This window comes from Anser anser, assembly GCF_964211835.1.
Source record: "Anser anser genome assembly, chromosome: 11".
Classification (NCBI taxonomy): Eukaryota; Metazoa; Chordata; class Aves; order Anseriformes; family Anatidae; genus Anser; species Anser anser.
Genome location: NC_139732.1, coordinates 12,083,416 through 12,101,487, shown reverse-complemented (window position 1 = coordinate 12,101,487; position 18,072 = coordinate 12,083,416). Strand labels below are relative to the sequence as shown.

Below are 18,072 nucleotides of genomic sequence, written 5' to 3'. Positions count from 1 at the left end.
CAATGCAAGCAACTGAAGCTTGAATTTGGCAACTGTGGTTTCTCCTGGCAGTTTGTAAAGAGGGAAAATACAGTAGTTCTGTTGCTACCACTTGTTTACTTTTTTTTTTTCCTCCAGGATTTCAGTCTATGTCCAGTCTGATTGCTATTCTGCAGTGTGGTTCCTAGCATTCACAGAAGGCCAACTTTTTAGGTAGATGCAGTGAGTCCTGTGGTGAGCCTGTAGCATGTAGTAGGAAGAGACAGGAAAAACACAACTGATAGAAAACTTATGTTTGCAATAGGCTTTGGAGACATAGTAAGTTTGGAAAGACACCGGCAAGTCCAGAGAGTAAGATCCCTCGTCCCGTGTTGGGATGAAGGTAGTAACCACAGACAGGACTAGGTCTGATTGCTCTCCTTACATCCCATTTCCTGCTTGAGCTTCTGGAGGACAGGTTACTGGACTAGATGGACACTGATCCTACTTTGTAGGGAGATTTTTCTGTTTGTGTTGGAGAAAGTTAACACCAAAGCATTTAGGGAAGTAGAATTCACGGTTTCCCTGGTAAATCAGGTTTAGCTTCCATTGGGACTGTTGTGACCCCATCTCCTTCCACTTGTGTGCTGCAAATGCATCACCAGGGAATGAGTTGGTCAGGGCACGGACTTTGCATGCCTGTTCTTACACATGTGCACCCACGCAACTAGTTGTAAGTCAAAGTGGAAAAGCTCCAAGTTTGTTTTCGGCCTTTGTGCAACCATGCCTCAAAATATCTTGGGGAAAGTAGAGGCTTTCTGAAAAGGTCAGTTAGACCACAAGTACTGAGCACTACTTGCATCAGAGCATTTGGATATTTGCAAGCATTTTTCACTTTTCTGAAATAGAGCAGTAAACTTTACTGTATGCTTAAAATCACTGTCATAGGAATTGAATTCTTCCATTGTTTAACAATGAAATAAATATCATTGCTCTGGACTGGCTCCTAGAGGAACTTTTCGCTGCCATGGAACCCATAGCGATTTTTGGCCAGTCACTTCACCTTCTTGTGTAGGTTCTCTGTCTGGTTGTGTTCAGTTTGCAAAGCTGTCACCTTGCAACCAACTCTAACCAGGGATTTAAAATGAAAATGGGAAAAGCTGCTGAATTAAAAATGCTCCAAATTTGGGTTATATGTACTTGTCCTAAAAGTGCAATAATACTACATTTTAAAATGGTAGCTTTCTCTTGTGTGCTAGGCTGTTTGCGGTGGGGATGTAAATATCAAAATAAACTTCGGTTTTGACAAATTGTAGAATCTCCCAAGTTGGAAGGGACCCCCAGCGATCATCGAGTCTAACTCCTGGCTTCTCACAGGACTACCTAAAAATTAAACCGTACGTCTGAGAGCGTTGTCCAAAGGCTGCTTGAACTCTGGCAGACTCGGGGCTGTGCCCAGTCCCTGGGGAGCCTGATCCAGTGCCTGACCAGTCCCTGGACCTGCCGATGCCTTTCCAAACCTACCGTGTCTCCACAGCCTCTTGCTGCCAGTGTCCAACATCCCAATATATACTGCAAGAGAGCCCTTCACAGTCACTTGAGGAGTTCTCAGACCACAGGTTGGAAGTTTTTATTTTTAGGACAGAGGTTTCAGTTAAAGCTTACCAGATTACTGAAGCCTTTTTCCTTCTTTTTTGGAGGATGGAAGTCAGTATTATCTAGCATGCCTTCTGAGCATATAACTTACTGCAATTTCTGATCTTTGAAGATAAATTTATTGATTTGTATAGTAGTATCGAATACTCAAAAGGTGCTCACTGATTACTTGGTCCTTTTCTGCCTTCCATATTAATGCACTCTTCTCTGGCCTGCTCAGGAATGACAACTGTTGACTTCTACCTACTCTACCGGCCCTTTGAGCTGCCAGAGTGTTACACGAGCCCAGAGTCGTTTATATTTGGCTCCTGTTGTGTGTATGGAAATAGTTTTGTCCTCTTGAAGCAGCTGTGTTCTCTCCCTGTTCTGCCGGTGTTTTGACCTACATGAAAAAGAATTTGGCAGCTTCTGTGGCAGTATGATGGAGCAGACTATCAAATATTCAGTTGTCTGACTTGCCTGACGTGACATCTGTAACGTTTTTGGAGACATCTGCTTTGAGTGGCTTGTGCAAGCAAATCCTTAGGGATGCTTTCTTCAACTCTACCAGATGCAAAGATGGAAGATAACAAAGCAGGACAAACGTTCAGTGCTATCAGACTGGGTCCCACTGGTTAGAGGTGTTCGGTTCAGTGCACTTACTGGTCAGCATGATGTGTTACTGCTTGTTCTTGTCCCAGAGCTGCCTCTTCACATGGGCTCTGCCTTGCTGGCAGCCAAGGAGCCTTTTCAGCTTCCTCCTGGCACTCCAAGTGTAAGCTCTTGTTAAGGTTCTGCAGAGAAGTACACACGATAGTCCTTCTTTCTTGAAAGACAGATTTTCTTTATTAGTTTTGATTTGCTCATTGTGGTCCTGGTTTTTTTTCGGCAACTAAAAAAAGTGAGGTCCATTGTCAGTACTGCTTCCACCTTTTCCATCTGAAGTTCACAGAGGAGCTTTTGTCTGATGTTGGTGTTTGTACAGCGCTGCTTTGGTTTGATATCACACATGGTCTGTCTCTCCTAAACAATGACACAGTAAGCTTCTGCTCTGGTAATGCTGTTCTCTTAAATACTGGGAGGCTTCATATATTCACCCCTCTGAAAGTGCAGGTCATTACTAATTTGCCAAGAATGACAGAGCTTCTGTATGTTAACAGCCCTCTAAGATCTAGTAGGTGTTTGAGGTCTTGCAAAAGTATTCCAGGTCCCCTAGAACTTGCGTGGAAGTGAGTGCTGAGTGAGACCAACAAATCTGTCTTAAGAGCATTATAGTTACAACTGTATAGGTGAATAAAAACTCATTGTGTTTGAAGTTTTGGTTTATCCTTAGTGTTACATAGTCTTGTGCTGCAGAATGGAAAACAATTTGGTCTGGAGGGGATCTCTGGAGGTACTCTGGCTCAACCCCTAGCTTGGTGCAGCTTTGAAGTTAAATGAGGTTGTTTAAGGTTGTGTCTACCGAATATTTTCAGTATCTGAAACAAAAGTTTCCATATCTCTGAGCAACCTGTTCCAATGTTAGACCTCTAAGCGTGTGTGGTTGCATCTTCTCCCCACCCTACCGTTAGGTAGTTGAAGGCAGCAGTAAGATCTCCCTCCCTCTTGCCTTCTCACAGCTAACTGTGTCAACCTGCATACGTCGTCGTGTATTCTGCCCCCAAATCGTCTTGTGTCCCTCTGCTGGGCTCTTTTTAGTATCTGTCAGTGTACTAAGGAGCTCAGAAAACAGCACATGGAGCAGTTAAATTTCCAGCTAATCCTGGTTTCCTTCAAGCTTATCGTACCTTGCCTACATGTCAGAGATCTGTTTGAAAGGAAAATTCCTGCAAGGCATTTTATGCCAGAAAATATGCGGGTTACTTTTCCAGTAAACAAGTGTAGGAGTGGCTTTTCTTTCGTCTGTGACGCTTTGTGACGTTAACGTGCAGTGGATTAGAACAAGTATGCCTTGCATTTTTGTAATATGTATGTTTGCACTGCTGGGAAACTCTGCTCCTTGGGTTGTGCATTGGTAAGCTGGCGTTTCTTGAGTGGTGGCTGAGCTGCTTACTGCAAAACGTCTCTTTAAAACTCCAGTGGACTGTGTTATAAAGGAGAATATACCTTCTGGAAAGAGAAGGGTGATGGCTGCGCTTTTACCAATCAACAGTCGCAGAGGCCAGATGTCCCTGTAAAATATGGTGAATTTGTGTTGTGTGTAGTGTGGAAAAGAACTACGGTCACCATTGCTTTGTTTCTGTTTTCCCATACTAAGAGGCTGCCCTTGGTACAAATATCTAAAACGGGTCTCTCCACTGTGAAGTCATTAGTCAAGCAGATGACTTGGTTTTGAAAACTAGAAGAAGTTTATTCCTCAATCCAAAATTTTACGGAAAGCAAAGTTAAGATGAACAAACAGGTAGATGAAAAGGATGCTTCGTTCATCTAAATGTGCTTTGTTGAAGAGACCTGGCACGTTTTGTCCAGTGACTAAACTTCTAAGATGATGCAGTTCCACGCGGGAGGTGGTTGCTTTGCAGCAGGTGTCCTCAAGTCCTTCACTCCTAAGTCTTATTTTTTTTTTGGGTGTTAACTTACAAGTTCTTTAGTTTGGGGAAATAGCGGCCTCCTTCCCTGCGGTTACAGGTCAGGAGCAAAAATTCCACTAACAGTAAGCCATGCTCTCTGCCTGCCGTTTTGCACAGAGCCCGGGAGGATGCAGCTTGCAGCAGCAGTCGTAATGTGCCCTTAGCAGTGGAGCTCCCTGCTGAGCATCCCCTTTTCTGGTCGGTGAATGTATACAGCTTATGGGATTTTTACTAAGTGTTGGCTAAAAAGAGATCAATTCCAGATACTTCTCTGAAAGCTCGCTGTCACTGAGCATCCACAGCTCTGCCAAGCTTTTCAGTAGGGCTCTTTGAGACTGATAAACAATTAAAAATCGACTTGCCAGGGACAAACTGCAGCCAGAAGCGAGACTTGAGTGCTTTGTACTGAATAAATGACAGAAGAACCAGGGGAAGAAGTACCTGAATTCAAAGGGCATAGAAACCAGTGTGAAATTTAACACTGTTTGGCCAGCTCCACCAAGTGGAGCAAGAGCACGTGTTTTGCTTTAGAATTGTTCCTGTAGGGTTGCTTACTGTTCCCAGGGTTTTTACCGTGTATGCACACTAAGGATTGACCAGGATTACAGATGAGAAGTTATGTGCTGTCTTGTAACTGTTTTAGCTCTGTGGAAGTGAATATTTTAAGCTCTTAATTGATCAGGGTAATGAAGCTGGCTTCACAACTCCTCAGCTAGCTAAGGCTCTTCTTCTGCAGGATAACAAGGTCAGAAGTGTGTTAGAGTTGGCTTTATTACTGTATTGATAGTGTTACCTGCTACGTTTACAGTATGTAACAGGTTGTACTTTGTGTAATTTACACTTGTTTGACAATAAAGACTACTTTTATGTTGTGATTTGGTACTCCACAGCACAGGAGAAAAGGACATCTGAAATAGACACAACCAGCTCGAAAATGTTACGTTGCACTCTTAATTTCACACTAGATCGATAGAGATTTAGGTTGTAAGAAGTAAATGCTGAAGAACTTGAGAAGAGGTAGAGAGGAGTTTGTAAAACCGTAATTCTTCCTGGTAAAAGCATAAAAGCTGATGAAAATACTCTCTGGGTTTTGTTTAAGGCTTGTTTGATAAGTGGGGGAGTCCATAAGCAATTATCAATGCTGCTGTTCGTAGCAATGTAGGAGTACACATTTTCTATTTAAACAAGCATTAAGCATTCAAACAGTGCTTTTTCACTTATCTTCCGTTTCTCTTCTATGTCGTTTTACTACTGCTACTCATCTATTCAGTTCCAGAGTGCGTTCTGACCTTGAAGAGAACCAATCAGTCCAGGCAGAAGTGCAGAAGCATCAAGAACATAATGTAAATTAAGGGATTTTAACGTGTGGCACGTGTTCCATGCTGAGGCAGTGGCTTCCTGAACACTTAAAGTTAGCGTTCTGCTAGAAGAAAACTTCTTACCATGCTTCTCTTCTGGCTGGCCTGAGTGTTTGGTCACACCAGAGACCTGGGCTGGCTGGAAATAGTTGTCTTTGGGGCTGGGTGAGTTCTGGTCTTGGAAGCACTTGTGCTAACACCAGGAATAGTTGAAGTGACGTGGTGGGAGCACGTGGGCAGTTTAAAGGCAGGGGATGGCTGTTTGGCAAGGTTAGGAGTGTTTGAAAATGACGCCTTACTCCTGGTGGAAAAGTTCTGTGTTGTTTTTTTTTAATCCAAGGTTGAGTGCCCTTGCGGGATTTTCATCTAGCTTGAGGTCTGATTGTAATGGCATTTCTAGGGTGTGGTGTATTAAGAATGTTTGAAACTTGAGTTCAGATGAATTGGAGATGTGTATAAAATGGATTAAACAACTTAAAACTTCAGCGTGAGGACCATTGTGTAGGGTTCATGTGGGTTAGATTCTGTTTACGTATGTTCCAACACTCATTAATTCAGATGAACTTCCCTGAGATCTGTGATTCAGGAGAAGGATGACTTGATTTAGGCTACAGGCGTTTTTCTTGTCCACCACCCTTCTCCCATAGGTGTTTCCAAAACTCTTGGAATTTCCTGTCCCTGCTGCAAGGACAGTAAACTACACCTCTACAGCTGATGTTAAACCAACTAGCACTGACCTTGGTTTTCCTTAAATGCATCAGGGTGTAATTTGTGAGGTGATTAATAGTTACTGCATGCACAGCCTGTTGTTGATGGGGCAGGACCCATGCAGCCATCGCAGGGATGAGCACTTCCTTCTCCTGTGATTTGAAGCTTGAATTCCCTTGTACAGGCAGAGTATCACTACTTAATAAGTGTTTGTGTGAAGATAAAAGGAGTAGCTGTTTCCCAAAAGTTTGCTCCTGGGTGGTACTTCATCTAGATGAAGCCCTAGAGGAAAACGAAATCCAAATATTTGTGCCTTGTTATGAAGTCTCCAGAATGCCATGAAACTTGTCACACTGGTCTCTTTCCAGGTGTGGTAGTATCTGGTGTTGCCATTTTGTTATCATACAACGCTGCATCAGGTGGCCAGAGTATCCTGATTCACGCTTCCATTTAGGTTATTAGCAAGCTGCGAAAAGCAGGAAAAAGTTTCTTCAAAATCAACATGTGTGGGGGGAAATGACCACAAATACTTATTGATAAAACCGTTAACCTTTTCCAGAAATCTGCCTACAGTATCAGACTTTCCCTTTTGTGGCAGTTGACTTCACAGGCTGTTTTGACTTGAAATATTTTTCCATTGTTCTCAATTTATTACCTTCAAGTATTCCACTGGTCTTTTTATGAGCTCCTTCATCACTTTTATATTGTGAAGAGCTATAAGAGGGGAGGGACTGAGTAGTTCCCAGACACTATTAATCAGCTGAAAAATGAAGTCTTCTGTGCTTGTTATTTGTAAAATATAAATCTTGCTATATTTTACACCAGATAAAATTGCATGTTTGTCCTTCTGAAATGAACTGTCAGGTTACCAAAACAGAACACCTTACTTAATGTAAGAGAACTATTTCTGAAAAATGGTTGTGTGAGAACATTTAATTCGTATTTTCCATTTTTTCACTTAAAGAATTCTGTGAGTGACTGAAGAACTGGTGTCATCTAGTGAGACTGCAGTAGCTCTTATTGGAAGAAACAGGAAAAAATTAAAACTAGTTGTGTAAGAATGCTTGGTAGCAATGGAAAGAGAAATTGAAAAATTGAACAAGGTTTAAGAACAAGAATATTAAAAAAAAGGTGTCCCAACTACATTCTTCTTAAGAGAGCTTTAATTTTGCAAATCTTCAGGAAAAACAAGGAAATACATCGTACTTCCGTAGATAAAGCTGAAATTCTTCCACTGGCCTGCCTTCTTCATGAAGGCTTACTGTTTGAGGGTAGTTGTAGGAGGTTAGTTGTAGGCCAAGAGACTTGAATGCGTATGGGATTCATTGTCAGTAACTGAAGCAGTCTTTCGCAATAGAAGTTTCAAGTAATTCACATTATTCTCTTATGCTTTTCTTGATTGTAGGCTACAGCTTATTGTGGCAGAATTATCATTGTTGGTTCTGGAAGATCTGTGAATCTGACGCCCTTGCCACTGTGAGGTGCAGGAATTATGAGAGAGCTTGTTCTACAAACTGCTTAGGAAAGACACGGAATTGAGATTCTTTCTGTCTTGCTGGGAAGCCTAGTGTATATACACTCTGTTTTCATGTCTTACGAGAGCGTTTCCCCTGAGTTCTTGATCCAAATCAACAGGTTAACTTTATCCTAAGTAATTGTGGAAAACCACTGGTGTGTGCTACTCAGTGAAAAATAGGTACTGGTACTGGCTGCGAGTTCTCATCACTTGGTGTTATCTCTTGAGGCATGATGAATGTTTGAAAGAGCTCTGGTAAAATCCCTGGGTGAGCAGGGAAAGGAGCAGCAGCTGGGAAGATTGCATTCATACGTTATGGACATGGGAGATGTCTTCTGTAAAAGGCTTGAGGTAGCTGTAGAAATGTCACGGGATGCATTGTAATTCTAATTCATTGCCCACAACGACCGTGGTGCTGACTGTCCTGCGTCCAGGGAGATTTATTGGCTGTGCTCTGGGGGAGCGCATAATAAGGGCAAAAAGGTAAAGATTAATTTTGATAACATCTGGCCCAAAGTGTGCTACCTTCACCTAAGTACCTTTGGTTCACAGTGAACAACTAACCGAATGAAGTAGCGTGTGTTTTTGGTGACAGTTGAATGCTAGTGATATTGAAGAGGAGGGTGCCCACAAACTGGCTGTGACCCGGGGGGGTTGCACAGTGTGTGAGAGAAAGCAGTGTCACTGCAGGGTGCACAGCGTGGAGGGACGCAGCTCAGTGCAGCCACTGGCTTCTGGGGCGCAAGGCTCCTGGTGCTGTGGTTGCTTTTCACTGCTGCTTGTAGTGGTGCTGGCACTTCTAACCTGCTCCCCTACCCTGTCTGCCCAGGCATTCATATGGGGAATTGCATCAGGGATTGAACATGTTCTGACATAATTAACCATTTTTCCTGTATTAACTTTCAGCTGGAGTTAGTTATTGATCAAGTTAATTATGCAGGTGAGTGAATTACTCTGTCAGTGCAAAGGAAAAGGTGAGACCAGCTCTTTGAGCAGCAGCACGGTGTTTTCCTGTTTAAAGTGATTGTGAAATCATTGTACAAGTTAAGAATCTGTTGTCCTATCTGATTAATGGGAAGAAAGGTGGGTTCCTCTAGATGGTAATTTGGCATAGGGATCCACTTAAATGCTTTGAATCATTCCGCGGAAGAACGTGCTCTTCTCCCTGCCCTGTTTAGGGAGGCCAGCAGAGGCACCTTGGTTAGGTAACTACCAGTAGGACTTGAAGCGCTATCAGAGCTGTCTGCCTGTGTCCTGTCCCTAAGGGTCAGTACTTCAGGAAGCCATCCTTCTACAGCTGTGTGCTCGTAACCCTTTACTGCAATTGCAGCTGTCATCCACGTAGCTTTTTATATATTTCTTGGTTTCTTCATATTGATAGGCCTCTTCTCATACACTGAGAAACCAGAAGCATTTATTAACCCCTGATGAAGTTGTTACTTTTCAATTCCAGGCTTCTTGATTTTTTTTTTCAATTTCCTTATTCTCTGAGATGGTAAAATATTTCTCAAAGTATTTGTTTGATAGTGAAATAAAGAGCTTGTCTCTTTTAAAGGAAAAAAAGTTGTCATAGATGTTTGTCAAGTAATATTATTTTTTAAATGTTTTCACTGCCAGGTTCTGGGTGGCAAGGAGGAAACAAAGCAGCTGGAGATGGGCGTAGCAGTTGTAGCCAGCGGATGTAGGCAAATGAAATCTTTAAGTTTGCAGCATGAGAAAATTACTTGATAAAACAAACTGATCTCAGCTTCTTAATTTCTGCTGATGGTAGTAAATCTGGCAAGTTTTGCATGTGATAACACTGTGAAGATGTCCTACCCCAGGTTATTCATGTGACGCTGCTACCTGTTTGCTAAATCTTTGTGAGCTTTGTCAAGTAGCTTGACGTTTGGTAGCCTTACCTTTAAAAGAAAAAAAGAGGAAAAGTTGGTTCTCTCTCTCATGTATTCCTAAAGAGTTCGACACAAGACTAAGCCTTTGTATGACTTTTATAATCAGATGCTTAAGCAAATCTGTCCCTGTTAATCCTTTAAATTTCTGTGGACAATTAGCAACAGAAATGGGTGAGAGTCTCACGAAATTTCAGTCTTTATATATATATAATCTGAATTCTGTTTAAACTCTTGGTCTTTGGTGTTATGCACAGCTAGCCTGTTTGAGTCATCTGAACATCTTGGCTCAAGTGTAGTACCATGCAGATACGGCTGAGCTACTTCTAGAACCATCTTGAGTTCAAAAGCTTTACAGCTGTGTTTGTGAAGTGCTGAGCCCAAGTTAGCAACCTTGCTTGGGTGTGTGTGGCCCTCCATGCAGCTTTTTCACTACCTCTGTATCACTTTCCCAGTTGTGAGGATTTTTTTGGTTCTAGTGCCACACTGTGTGGAGAAGAAGAATTGGCATCCTTTTCAATGGAGGGGGAGACACATGCACCAAGTTCACCTGGATTTATTTGTTTCTTATAGAGGAGTACTATTGATAAGCCCAGGAGACTGAGAGCAACTGTGATGAGTAGTGGTAGAAGCCGTTGGCTTTAGTCAACTTTAAATCTTACTATAAGAGCAGTGCTAGGAACATCCATACTTAATGCTTTGTGTTGCATTCATGGCATGTTCATCTCTTATCAGCGAAGCCCTGCTGGAACAAATGCAAAAGCTCACCTGTTTATCTGCATTATCTCTGTGTCTAGTGGGAGACTTTTCGAAAGAAAGCTATGGATATTTTTGTGATGGGGAAAGAAGAATGGCCAAGTGCTCCTGCACATTTTTGTGTCTACAGATGTCCTCAGAAAAAATTAAAAAGACATACATGTTGGCAAACAAGAAAAAAATGCACTATTGGATGTACGCTTTTTTCTTTAAATCCTTTTCTTGCTTTAGGTGGCAGAAGCACTGCATGACTGGGGGCTGTTAGGTGAAGTTTTTGCTTATTCCTCCCTTTAAGTCTCCGAAGTTAGAGGTATGCAGGAGAAACATCAAGGTTCCTATGTTTTAACACACAGTTTTATTTCCACTGCCGTATCAATTTTAGTAAGTGTCTAATCCATCAGTGTCAAAGCCATGACAGTTTTGGAGTGGGATGTGTATGTGGATTGACTTGAGTTCAGTCTGAATGTTATAGGTTTTTTTTGCTTGCACTGGTACAACTGCAGAGGCTTTCATTACTTTATGAAGGCCAAAAAAATATAGACAGCTAGCTCTTGGCTTCATTGTTCCTATTGATTTTTGATTTTTTTTCTCAAGTGAACTGAAAAGTAGATTTAAAGCTGCAATATACAATTTCTTTGAATGTCCCACAGTTCTTAATGACTGTGCTTTGTTTGGCAACAAATAAATACTTGCTGTTACTTGGTCCATGAAGCTTGATGCAGTTCAGGGTTTGTTTTAGAGGCCGTTGAGAGGCAGGCAAATGTTGTTTTGTGACTGTAGCTTTATTATAAATAACCCAGCTAGAAAAACATGCAATGGCATTAGCAGTCCTAACATGTAAACAACTGTCTCTGGGTTTGTACTGTCTGCGTTGACATCCACAGCAAGTTGTCTTTAATGCTTCTATGACTAAGATTAATGTTATTGTGGGAATGCGTTAATTGAATGCTATGTCTCTCAATCTTTTTTACTGTGAGTTCCATCAGCTGTGCTGTACTGGAAGTGTTCTTAAATCATATTTCTAAATGTTAAGATTTTAAACTTTCAAGATGAATGCTGTGCTGGTTAACGAGGCTTTTGCGAGGGGGCCCTGGGTGGCAAATGTTGTGCTGTAACTTGGCTGAGACTTTCTCCTGTGCAGCGGTCAGCAGGGCTAGCTGGAGTTAAGTTACTTTCTCTCAAGCCACATTTTGATTACTTTCTTTGGAATAAGCTGCCCCCATCGTATTTCTGCTTGTTTCAGTTTTTTGGATAAGCAACTCATTAACTATTGGAATAATCTTACATCTGTTTTTTGGCATTCCAACTTTTTATCTGGTTAGCTGGATTGTGACAGTGCGCTGATCTGGTTAGTGATGCTCTCATCTGAATTGTTAGAGCCTGTTGAGGGAGCAGGTGTGTGAAGGTTTGCTTGAGCTATGGTGTGAGAGTTGTGCTAGTTGTTGATTTCAGATGTTCTGTGGTCTTTAAGTGGTCACTCCTCCTTCTGGAGGTTCTTCCCTTGCAGTTCTTTTCAGTCTTGATTTTTCTGTAACATCTACTGTTAGCCTGCTTCTTTGCTTTCCTTTTTAGATTCAGTCATTCTGGAACTAAGTTATTGATAAAAGGTAGGGTAACTGTTAGGAAGAAAGATGAAGATAAAGGCCAGAAATAAAAGTTTGGGAGATTGGTAAGATAAAATATGTTCAGCAATTACTATTCCCAGTGTCCTGCTATAATGTCCTTAGTGATAGCAAAGTCCACGTTCTCTGAAATATTGGAAACTGTCTCAGAATTTGGCCTGGGAGGAATATAACTTTTAGGAGCAAAAATACTTGAAGTTAAAGATTGAGAAGTGAAGCTGGATGGGCAGTGCAAAGGTAGAGTCTCTCCAGAGGGCTGGTTCAGTAGGGGAGAGCCCGTACCTTTTACCTCCCCTCCCCTCGAGTTCGGAGGCCATCCTGTGCATCCACATGCATGCATTGCAGGAGGACTTTAATCTGAAGAATCACACTTTCTTGGGAATAAACCTGGGCAGCTGGACATGATTTCTGAGCTGGCCAAGACTCACTGAGATCAGCTGAGACACCTTCTGTACGTTTGTGTGGCTTGCTTTTTTTATTTTTTGTGGTACATTGCCAACATGGCCTGGATGGTTGATAGTTCTCTTTAAGATATTGTAGCACTTCCCCTGGTGACAAGAACCTGGCTTAAAAATACAGCCATTTTTCAGAATAACTTATTTTTACCACAAGGAACAGAGCATATCTCATAGCACGTAATAGGCAGGAGTAAATCCTCATTTGTCTGCTGAATTATCTTGGTTATGAGCTGGGGCTGAGACCCTCCTGGTAGTGCTGCTGCCGTGTGGCTGGCTCACCGCGGGAGGACATTGTGATAGTGCTGGGTAGCTCTGGGGTGAGAGATACTTGTCCCTAGGATAGGAGAAGGGGCAGGGATGGCTTGGTTTCTTTGCTGAGTGGCCGTGAGTCCTTCCATCTGTCATGTGTGTGCACATCCTCCCGTTGTGAGTGCCCTTTGAACAATGTCTTGCTTGCACACTTACCTGGTCTCAGCACAAGACTGAGCGACCCTGGAGTTACTTCTGGAACTGACAAACCTTCCTGCCAACGTAAGCCATGCGCTGAAATCTTTAAAAGAGAGGAACTTGTTCCTTGGTGGGCACAAGGATGTCCTGGCATGCAGTCTGAGAGGTGATGCCTTGTGCTGGAGCTCCTGCGGGCTCCTCCAGCGCGCCGTGAGCCTTGGCCTGTCGGTGACTCGCAGGGTTTTTGCCAGCTTCAGCAGCGGGTCTGATGGGAGCTCCCATCTGAGAGTCCCCCCTGAACCGCCCAGCGCTGCTGGCCGCTGATTTGTTCCACTAAAAGGTATCAAGACAGAATTGCTTTTGCTCTGCAGATGGGCTTTTGCTCTGCAGATGGGCTTTTGCCATTTTTTGGCCTTATCTGAAATCCTTTGCTAATTCCCGCCCACCCCAGCCATTTATCACGTTCTTCTGTTTCGCTCCCTCCTTCCTTTCCTTGAGACTTTTGGTCACCTGAAAAGGCTTTTCCTTCTCTCTCCCTACAAATACTTGAGATAATTGAAAGACAATTTGCTCTGATTGTTTCACAGCTGCTCTAGGCCAAAGAGCAAATCTCTGTTCTGATCTCCTGCTGGCTAGTGTTAAGTACTTGCATCATCTTGGGTACTTCAGCTGTTTGTCCATATGGATTTGCTCTGACATGAAATGCTGAGGGGTGCTAAAGAAAGGAGAGGCAGGATCCCTGCAGGGAGTGCGCATGAAGCCATATGCCGGTATTTCTGGGTATCTGGTGCCCCCTGGAGACTGCTGCTGCCCAAAAGAAATAGAACCAGTATCAAGACCACGCATAAATAGATGACCCTAGTCTGAACAGGCTGAGGAACAGTAAGAACCGTGTTCTCCCAGCAGAAGTGGAGAATATTAGAAAAGCCAGTAAAGTAAAAGCAAGGACTCTCTAAAAATAATATGTCTCCTAACAGCTAATGAGGACTGACAGCTGTGTTTCGTGTTCGTGTATATGTACCCGTGTATTTCCAAAATAAGTATCCAAGATTATGCGTAGATGTTTGAAACAAGTATGATAATGAGCTGAAAAAATAGGTTAAAGAGGTCTGGTCTTGACAGGTCAGGTGATATAATAGGAAAATGTGGAAGTCATAAAAATCTGGTGTTGGGATTGGAATTTTATCAGAAGTCCATAGGGAAACTGGCATGTTTTTTTAATTTTCTTTTTTTTTTTTTTTGAGAAAAAGACATAGCTGTTTAATGATGATTTGAAGCAACCTTCCTACAGAATCAGAGTACAGGAATTGCATACTTCTGGCAAATGCTGAGAAGAGTGCTGGATGGTTTGGGGTGGAAGAAGAGCATAAAATGCTACACTTGCGTATGGCTATGTTCAGAATTACAACTAAGGCCTTCCCAAACAGCTTTAGCACTGTTGTGTGCTTGGGACTGTGTGGATAAAATTAACCCAGTTCTCATGAGAAGGCTCAGAGTCCCCCAGCTCTGAGTGCAGATCGCTTACACTGAAGTGAAGCTGATCTGAGCCCTGCTGCTGCTCGTTCAGCCGGAGGAGGGCACTGTGCTCTCACACCAGGCGGCGCCCAGGGGTGGGAGCAGGAACTGAACCTCAGGCTGCTTACAGTATGCTTGAATAACTTATGTCTTTTTTATTTTTGTTTTGATAACGGTACCAGTCAAGTGTGCAGAGAAATTTAAACATATAGGAAATGTTTCCCCTCTCAAACTACTAAGAATATATACAGTAACTTTGAAGACTTAAGTTCTTGCACTCGATTTTTAGTGCTTTTTCTCCCTGAAAAAACTTTGTAGTTCTCAAACATAATAGTTTAAATAGGCAGTTTTTTGCTTGTGATGGTATTTTTTTGTCTTTGCTATTTATAGCCAAAGAGTGACAGGTATTGCTAAGTGAAACACTAAAGAAGCTCAATAAAGAGTAATATTACTTTATGTCTTGCCTGTAGGATTTGCAGTCTTTTAGAAATGGGAATATGTATATTACTTAATCTCTCCTCTTTGTTTTGCTTCCTTTCCAAGGAATTGGTAGTCGTCTCACTTCTGAGAGCGTTCTGAGACTGACTTGGTTTACAGTGACAGGAGGCTAGCAGAGACTAATCCTTAATTCTCAGTTTCTGTTTGCTATATAGAATTGCAATATGTTGCAGCTGTTGCATTGCTTGTTTTCTGTTAGGCCACTTGTCCCTCTGTGGGCTTTGTGCGATTGTTAAAATACCTTGGATGATGTGCAGCATTCATTGTTTTGTTTTTTGTTTTTTTACAGCAAGAAGGTGAAATGGAAGGTGAGGCAGTTGAAGCTATTGTGGAGGAATCAGAAACTTTTATTAAGGGGAAAGAGAGAAAAACCTATCAAAGACGCCGTGAAGGTGGACAGGAGGACGATGCTTGTCATATACCACCAAACCAAGCAGACGGAGGTGAAGTAGTGCAGGATGTCAACAGCGGTGTGCAGATGGTGATGATGGAACAGCTGGATCCAACTCTTCTTCAAATGAAGACTGAAGTAATGGAAGGTGCGGTGCCTCAGGAGACAGAGGCCACGGTGGATGACACGCAGATCATAACACTTCAGGTTGTTAATATGGAAGAGCAGCCTATAAACCTCGGTGAGCTTCAGCTGGTCCAAGTACCTGTTCCAGTGACTGTACCTGTTGCCACCACATCTGTGGAAGAACTTCAGGGAGCTTATGAAAATGAGGTTTCCAAAGGAGGCCTGCAAGAAGGAGAGCCCATGATCTGTCACACCCTGCCTTTACCAGAAGGCTTCCAAGTAGTGAAAGTGGGTGCAAATGGTGAGGTGGAGACACTGGAACAAGGTGAACTTCAGCCACAGGAAGATCCCAATTGGCAAAAAGATCCAGACTATCAGCCACCAGCCAAAAAAACAAAGAAAAACAAAAAGAGTAAGCTTCGTTACACTGAGGAAGGCAAAGATGTGGATGTCTCTGTGTATGACTTTGAAGAGGAGCAACAGGAGGGCTTATTGTCTGAGGTCAATGCAGAAAAGGTGGTGGGCAACATGAAGCCACCTAAACCAACAAAAATTAAAAAGAAAGGTAAGCTTGTCATTTGCAAGTGGATTTTGAGAAGGTGTTTGTTAGGAGGGGACCTTGCAGTATGGTTGCAGTGACTGGGTAGATGCAAATGGGAGTAAAAGAGATGTGTCCAGTGTCACTTGCTGCTTTATATAAGAGTACTCGGGTCTACTGTTTTGTGGGTAAGCCTGCTGTCATGCATATAGGCTACAGAGGAGTTCATTTGCCTTGGTTTGATGATACAGCACTTGTATTCCCCTATAACTACAGTTGAAAAGATTCTGTGTTTTGCTGTAATACGTGTTTAAGAGTTTGTGTACACACTTTTCATCGGTAACAAGCAGTATAATAACCTTTGTTTTTTCTAACCGAGTGCTGAGTAGGGTAAATGATGTAAAATACAGCATTATGTACATCTGCCTTTTCCTTTCTGGAAACTTAAAACTGTAAATTAAGGAGCCCTTTCTAAAGTGGAGTAGGAACATTGAGTACTGGCATACTAATGAAAATTCAAGCCAAGCTAGTCATTGCCTGTGTTCCTAAGGATATGCTGTTGGATTTAATGGCACAAGATTGTTCCTCATAGTAGCTAAACCTACAGGAATCTTTCCTTTTCATTGCTGTTCTCTAATGTTATGCAGAAGACCACAGTACTGTTGAGATTAAAGATTATTTCCTTCATGGCTAGGTGTAAAGAAGACATTCCAGTGCGAACTGTGCAGTTACACTTGTCCACGTCGTTCCAACTTGGACCGCCATATGAAAAGCCACACTGATGAAAGACCACATAAGTGCCATCTCTGTGGCAGGGCTTTCCGGACAGTCACATTACTGAGGAACCACCTCAACACTCACACAGGTACTCTTGCTTTTGTATAAGTTGTTTTCGGAGGATCTGCTTTGTCTTTAGAGCAAAGGAAAGGTTATCTGTCTTGAATCTGTCTGTTTCCTGTTATGGAACAAGCTAAAGAAGAAACTATGCAAGGCTGCTGTCCATTTCTCATATGCATGCTGTTATCCTCTGCCTGGCCAGGTCAGGTGCAGAGCTCATCCTGTACATAGAAAACGAGTCCTGGGCTTGACCTGAAATTACCTTAAGCTGCAGAAAACGTTCCAGTTGTCTTGGTCATTAGTAGTTGTGTTCTAAGCTTCGTGTGGCTGGTGCTTCTTGCAGTAAGGTAAGATGAGGAAAGGCTGGAAATAAACATAAGGGAGTTGAAAACAGAAGCAGGGTGTTTATAAACAGGACCAACTTAGTGGTAGGATCTGTAGCACATTTCTGTTGATCCTTATTTAAATTTCTAGTATAAAATAACTGGTAATTAAACTGTGATGAAACTTAGTGTATTGTGATGTTTCTGCCAAAAAAAAAAAGGTAATCTCTTGTTTTCTCTTCATATCAATACCCACATTATGTCTAGCTGGGTGGTTTGAGATTTGTGAATAAGCAAGAGGTATTGTGAGTGTCCTGTATCTTCTTTTGTCACTAAATCTGAATGTCATCATCTTCCTGTTTTGCTGCAACTGCTCAGGTACTCGCCCTCACAAGTGCCCAGACTGCGACATGGCCTTTGTGACTAGTGGAGAGTTGGTTCGGCATCGCCGCTACAAACACACCCATGAGAAACCATTCAAATGTTCAATGTGCGATTATGCTAGTGTGGAGGTATGTTAGATAATTGTTACAGTACTGAATATTTGCTTGTATAGTTCAAGGCTTGTTCACCATCTGTTACAAGCTCTGCTCCTAGGCATTTCCTCCTTGGCCATTTAAAAAAACCTCTAAGCAAAAAAATTATAAATCAGGTCTGTTCTTGGAAACAAATGGTGGATTTTCCTCAGTTAATGAGAAACTACTTTGAGAGCACTGAGAGCACACTGAGATCCTAGATGACTTCCATTTCCTTTGTTGGTGATAAGTTATTGTTTTTGCTTTTTTTAAAATTGGTCTTAAAGGTGGTGAAAGGAACTGTAGTGTGCTCCATGTTGAAGGAGGCAGCCATCTCCTGAGTAGGATGTGCTTTTCAGACAGTTTTAGAAACATGTATTATACACGGTATTTATGCTGTTAAGGCGACTGT

General features: G+C 42.3%; 1 protein-coding gene across 5 annotated transcripts in view; it reads left to right on the top strand.

Annotated features, from left to right (window-relative positions):
- CTCF (CCCTC-binding factor) overlaps positions 1 to 18,072 on the top strand; it is a 37,304-nt gene that overhangs the window by 7,399 nt on the left and 11,833 nt on the right. For all 5 annotated transcript variants that reach the window (XM_083851967.1, XM_083851968.1, XM_083851969.1 and 2 more), the window contains 3 exons: positions 15,220 to 16,012; positions 16,680 to 16,850; positions 17,524 to 17,657. In XM_083851967.1, coding sequence (XP_083708093.1) covers positions 15,220 to 16,012; positions 16,680 to 16,850; positions 17,524 to 17,657 — 1,098 coding nt within the window. The remainder of the gene's footprint in view (positions 1 to 15,219; positions 16,013 to 16,679; positions 16,851 to 17,523; positions 17,658 to 18,072) is intronic.